Source organism: Oryx dammah, unplaced genomic scaffold, assembly GCF_014754425.2.
Source record: "Oryx dammah isolate SB20612 unplaced genomic scaffold, SCBI_Odam_1.1 HiC_scaffold_22, whole genome shotgun sequence".
Taxonomy (NCBI): Eukaryota; Metazoa; Chordata; class Mammalia; order Artiodactyla; family Bovidae; genus Oryx; species Oryx dammah.
In genome coordinates this window covers 19,400,250-19,406,249 of record NW_024070206.1, presented here as the reverse complement: position 1 = coordinate 19,406,249, position 6,000 = coordinate 19,400,250, and the positions used below count along the sequence as shown (strand labels likewise).

General features: G+C 36.0%; 1 protein-coding gene across 1 annotated transcript in view; it reads right to left on the bottom strand.

Annotated features, from left to right (window-relative positions):
- Window positions 1-6,000, bottom strand: part of PIEZO2 (piezo type mechanosensitive ion channel component 2) — a 262,558-nt gene that overhangs the window by 171,820 nt on the left and 84,738 nt on the right. The window contains exon 3 of the mRNA XM_040264615.1: window positions 2,516-2,641. Coding sequence (XP_040120549.1) covers window positions 2,516-2,641 — 126 coding nt within the window. The remainder of the gene's footprint in view (window positions 1-2,515; window positions 2,642-6,000) is intronic.

Below are 6,000 nucleotides of genomic sequence, written 5' to 3'. Positions count from 1 at the left end.
GTGTGCACGATGTGTGCTATGTGTGTGATCTGTGTATGTGTGATGTGTGTATGTGTGATGTCTGATCTCTGTGTGTGTGATCTGTGTGTATGTGTGTGATGTATGATGTGTGTCTGTGCTTTAAGCCTGTATGTCTTTCTGTCTCTATCTATACCTTATAGGAGAGGCTCCTCCACATACAGTAAATTCATTTGTAAATGTCAAAAATGGAATACAGTCTTAGCATTTCACATTTCATTTTTGTTTTGATCTTTGTAGAACTGTTGCAAATACTATTTTGAATAAAAACAGAAAGACCTAGACTTTGGATCAGAGGAAATTATGTGTTCACATCCTAATCTAGACACCCTCCAGCACAGTCTGTCTACAACATCACTCAGCACCAAACAGTATTTGCAGACACAGGCAAGCTATATATTTGTAAACTCAAGTCTGAAAAATCTGATCAGTTGTAATATATCTTGTGATTAAATACTTTCAGTGACAAAGATAACTTATTATTTATGAAATACCCCTTTTAAAAACAAAGAGATATTTTATTTTCTACATTGCTACGGTATGAGTTATTACTCAAGAGAAAGAAAATAAAATTTTGATGTCAAAATATTATATATACAGAATATATAACATTATATAATTGGATTATGGAATCTCATCTGGATGCGATGTATCAAATAATTTTTCCATGTTCTTCCTCTCACACCGACGTTATTTGCTTCAAATTCAGCTTTTATTGTGGGGAAGGTAGCAAGTTGTTCAGAAAATACTTACGGTTAAAAAAATCCCTTCTTCTGGCTCTAGGAACGCCTGATTAAGACCTACCCGAAGGATTTTTGATTCAGGAACAGTAAAAAATAACACTGCTAACACTTCTACTAAGTTCAAAAAGACCTGAATCTGGCCACGTGTAATAAATGCTTCCTATCATATTAATAATATAACTAAAGTACCATTATTTAAACATTGTATTTTATCAAGTTTTTAATAATGATGTGACTTTCATCAGACATTAAAACCACATTGTAACAGTGGAATATTATTCAGCCATGAAAAGGGATGAAGTCCTAACATAGGCTACAACATAGATGAACCTTGAAAACATTACGTTGAGTAAAAGAAGTCAGACACAGACATCATGCAATTCTGTTTGGATGAAAGGCCCAGAGCAGGTAAATCCACCAGAGTCAGAAGGTAAATTAGTGGTTACCTAGGAATGTGTGGAGAGGGAAAGAAGGATGTATAGTGTTCATGGGTGCAGGGTTTCTTCTCGGGGTGATGACAGGTTTCTGGAATTAGAGAGTAGTAATGGGTGCACAACCTAAAAACCACTGAGTTGCATTTCTTAAATGGGTGAATTTTATGGTATATGAGTTCTAAGTCTTTTTTAAAACATATCTTAATTCATAGATCTTAAACCAAGAATCACTTTGATAGGCATTATTATCCAAAGACCTGGGTACTTAATAAAATGGCCAAAATGGATACTTAACTTAGCTCTGTGAAGTTTAGCTCTCTGAAAGTTATGCAGTGAGGGATACTGAATAATCTATAACTCTGGATTTTATTAAAGAATCTCTCACTACATTTATGCTAATATTCTTTGATCCATGAAGAATTTTAATCTCTTTTTATTTTCCTGGGAAGGGTTGTATACTTCTTTTACTTGTGCTTACACTTATGAAAGATCAGGAAATTTCAAACCCACAAACGAGTTCCTCAGTGAAAAACTGACAACGTAAAACTATTAATTTACTCTTTTCCAAATATCTCAGGATTTCTTCAGGTTTAATTTAAAACATATGGATCGTATTCCATCTCTTTGAAATCCTTCTGGTTTTTTTTTTTTTTCCAAATGACAAACACACATCCTACAAAAACAGGAGTAGAATTTATCTGATAGTAGATTAATTTTAGAAGGATGATACTACCTAGATAAAGCATATATGTGTTCACTTTTTCAGATCAAAACCTTAAAATTAAGGTTTTGTGTGTAAGATATATCATTTTATTATGAATAGCAAAAAGTAATCCCAGTTTGAAAAAGAAACTGTCGTTTACTTTTTCCCCATAAAGATGAGCGAAATCTTACATTATGCTTTAGAAATGGATTGAGGTCACTGTTGTATAATGTTATTCAACTTTTATACTCTTATTTATCCTGGTACATACTGTACCTTTCTCATCTCACTAGCTGTAATGAAAGTTCTAGGGTCTGTATGTAAATCTTGATTTCTTTTTTTGGACTACACCCAGCCATAGTGTGTTACATACAGATTGGAGTCTAGTAGCTAATATGTGTTGAAGATGCATTAATTAAGGTGTTCATATTACCTCATTGTCAAGGCACATGAATTTCTTTGTATATATTTATAATTTATGAAGTTGACAAATGGCCAAAAACTGCCACAGTTTTTTTTTTTTTAATGTAATTGTTGCCTAGATTTCTATGAATGTCACAACTCATAGCTTTGTTAGGCACGTTCACAGCATGATCAAAAGGCCCCATCATACTCACAATTGTAACCAGGTGCGATGCGGTGCTGTGCCTCCAGACTCGCCAACGTGATGTGGAAAATGATGTGCAGCAACAGGAAGGAGAGACTGGTGAAGCACAGAGACTTTAACAACCGTCCCGTGTGTCCTGGGGAGGAGAGCAGGGAGACGTGAGTGAAGCTAGGATGACCACAAGTTCTGACCTTCCCACAAGTTCACATAGGAGATGTGTCTACATAATCTTTTCTATGGGCTTCCCTGGTGGCTCAGACGGTAAAGAATCTGCCTGAAATGTGGGAGACCTGGGTTCCAGCCCTAGGTTGGGAAGATCCCCTGGAGAAGGGCATGGCAACCCACTCCAGTGTTCTTTCCTGGAGAATCCCCATGGACAGAGGAGCCTGACGGGCTGCAGGCCATGGGGTAGCAGAGTCAGACACAACTCAGTGACTAAGCACAGCACAGCAATCTGTTCTATATAGTGACTCAAACGTATATGAAATGTAACAGTGACTTTCTTAATTATTAGTTTAAAGCTAAAAGCAACTTACTACCTTTATAAAATTATATGATTAACACTGATTGAAAATGTGTTTATCACAGGATGCTTGCTCGCATGTTTGTGTGCCCAGCTGTCTCTGACTCTTTGTGACCCCATGGACCGAAGCCTGCTAGGCTTCTCTGTCCATGGGATTATCCTGGCAAGAATATTGCCATTTTCTACTCCAAGGGATCTTCCTGACCCAGGGATTTGAACCTCATCTCCTGCAGATCTGGCACTGGCAAGGGGATTCTTTATCACTGCGCCCCTGGGAAGCCCTTATCATAGGATATGTTACCACAAAATGGAACCACTAAAAAGTGTCTGGTCCAGAAAGCTTTATAAGGGAGTTCTGCCAACTTTGAAGGAACAGATAATCCCTATCTTATAAAAGTAGTTCCACAGAGTAGAAAAAGAAGGAAAGTTGCCTAAAACATTTTACAATATAGAGTAAGTTTAATTTCAAAATTAAATAAGGCTAGAAAAGGGAAGGAAATTATAAGGCCATTTTACTTATGAATATAGACACAAATTATTTGAAAACAATATTTGCTCGCCAGCTGAAATAGCAAAGTAAAATACAACACTAAGTGAACTAAGTCAAAGACAAATATATGACATAACATATGTGGAACCTAAAATTTTTAAAATGATGCAAATGAACTTATTTACAAAACAGAAACAGACTCACAGACTTAGAGAATGAATTTATGGTTACCAGGGAGAAGTGGGGGAGGCAAGACAGTTAGGAGTTTGGAATCAACACGTACAGAGATAACCAAAAGGGCCTACTGTAAAAAAAAGTTTTTAAAAGTAAAGTTCAAGGCAAATATATAGACAGTAAAAAGAATCTGAAGTTAAAAAAATACATCAAAATAAGCTTTGTTGCAGAAAAACAAATGTGGCTTAATAGTAACAAAATCTGTAATGTTAAGTCATACACTGGTAGGCTGATTTGATTATTTTATTAATGGATACATAGAATAATTTCATTAAGTTCAAAATCTGTTTATGACAATATAATACTCTGAAGACTGGGAATAGAAGGAAATGGCCTTAAGATAATAAAGAATTTATACCATAACTAAAGCAAATATCTTGTTTCTGGTGGAACTGTGGACATAGTTGTATTAATATCAGAGAATCACCAAGGACACCTGAAACCCTCATCATTTATATCACTAGGTATACTGGCCAGTGTTGTAAGATAAGAGAAAGAAGAGTTGTAATAACTAGAATTATTTGCCAGTAATGTAATCAAATGGAATCATTTGCAGATGACTTTATCATCAATATAGGATGTCAAACTTAATCCACAGACCAATTATTAGAAAAAACACACAAAAATGATTCAGATGCAACATCGTCTTGCAAAAGTAAATATAGCTCCTCTGTGTTGGCAATAATCAAATAGAAAGCAAGATATGGCATAAATTAGCAAACAAAACTATATTGTAATGGCTTTGTCAAGGTGTTGGTATATTCTAACACTGATCAAATGTTGCTGTGAGTTTACAGATACTGCTAAAGTCTGTAATGAACTGACTTTAACATATTTTTCCTTGATAATCTGGGTGGGCCCATTCAATCAGTAAGTCCTGAAAAGAACAGATAATTGGCCTTAAAGTTGAAGCTTAAATGTCTAAACTGTTATAAAATATAACTAAAATGCTTCATTTTGTTTCATTTTTGATTTTCAAGTTTAGTTAAGGGTCTGTCAATTCTGTTGAACTTTTCAAAGAACCAACTTTTGGTTTTGCTGATTCTCACTATGGTTTTTCTAGTCTCTGTTTCATTTAGCTCTGCTCTCATCTTTATTTCTTCCTTCCTGTTGCTGGTTTGAGGTTTAATTCCTTTCCACTCCTTAAGGTGTAAATCTAGGTTATTGATTTAAGATCATTCTTTTTTTTTTTCAACACAGTTGTTTACAGCTATAAATTCCCCCGTGAACACTGCTTTTGTGCATCCAATAGGTTTTAGCATGTTACGTTTTGTTTCCATTTGCCTTTAAGTATTCTTTTTTTATATATGTATAGATTACTCTCTTCATACCATTTTAAATTTATTTGTTTATTTATTTAAGGCTGTGCTGAGTCTTCATTGCTTTGTTTGTTTGTTTTTATTTATTTATTTATTTTTTATTTTACTTTACAATTCTGTATTGGTTTTGCCATACATTGACATGAATCCACCACGGGTGTACATGCGTTCCCAAACCTGAACCCCCCTCACACCCCCCTCCCCACAACATCTCTCTGGGTCATCCCCGCGTACCAGCCCCAAGCGTGCCATATCCTGCATCGGACATAGACTGGCAATTCGATTCTTACATGATATTATACATGTTTCAATACCATTCTCCCAAGTCATCTCACCCTCTCCCTCTCCCACTGAGTCCAAAAGTCCGTTATACACTGTGTTGGCTTTCTCTAGTTGCGGTAAGTGGGGGGCTACTCTTCACAGTGTGTGGGTGTCTCATTGTGGTGGCTTCCCTTGTTGCGGAGCACAGGCGTGGTTTTCAGCACATGGGCTTGGTAGCTGCGGCTCACAGGCTCTAGAGCTCAAGCTCAGTAGCTGTGATGCACGGGCTTAGTTGTTCTATGGTATGTAGAATCTTCCCTGACCAAGGATCAAACCTGTCCTCTTCATTGGCAGACAGAGTCTTAACCACTGTACCACCAGAGAAATCCCTTAAATAATCTTAAATGTCCCTTGTAGTTATCTCTTGGACTTGCTGGTGTCTAAGAATACATTGTTTAATTTCCATAGACCTATGAAATTTCCAACTTTCCTTCTGTTATTAATTTCTTAGTTTCATTCCATTGTACTTTGAGAAGATACTTTGTATGCTTTCAATCTTTTTAAATTTTGTGAGAATTTTTTCATGATCTAACATATGGTCCACCCTGGAGCATATTTCATATAAACTTGAGAATAATATGCATCTTCCTAGTGTTGAGTGGAAGGTT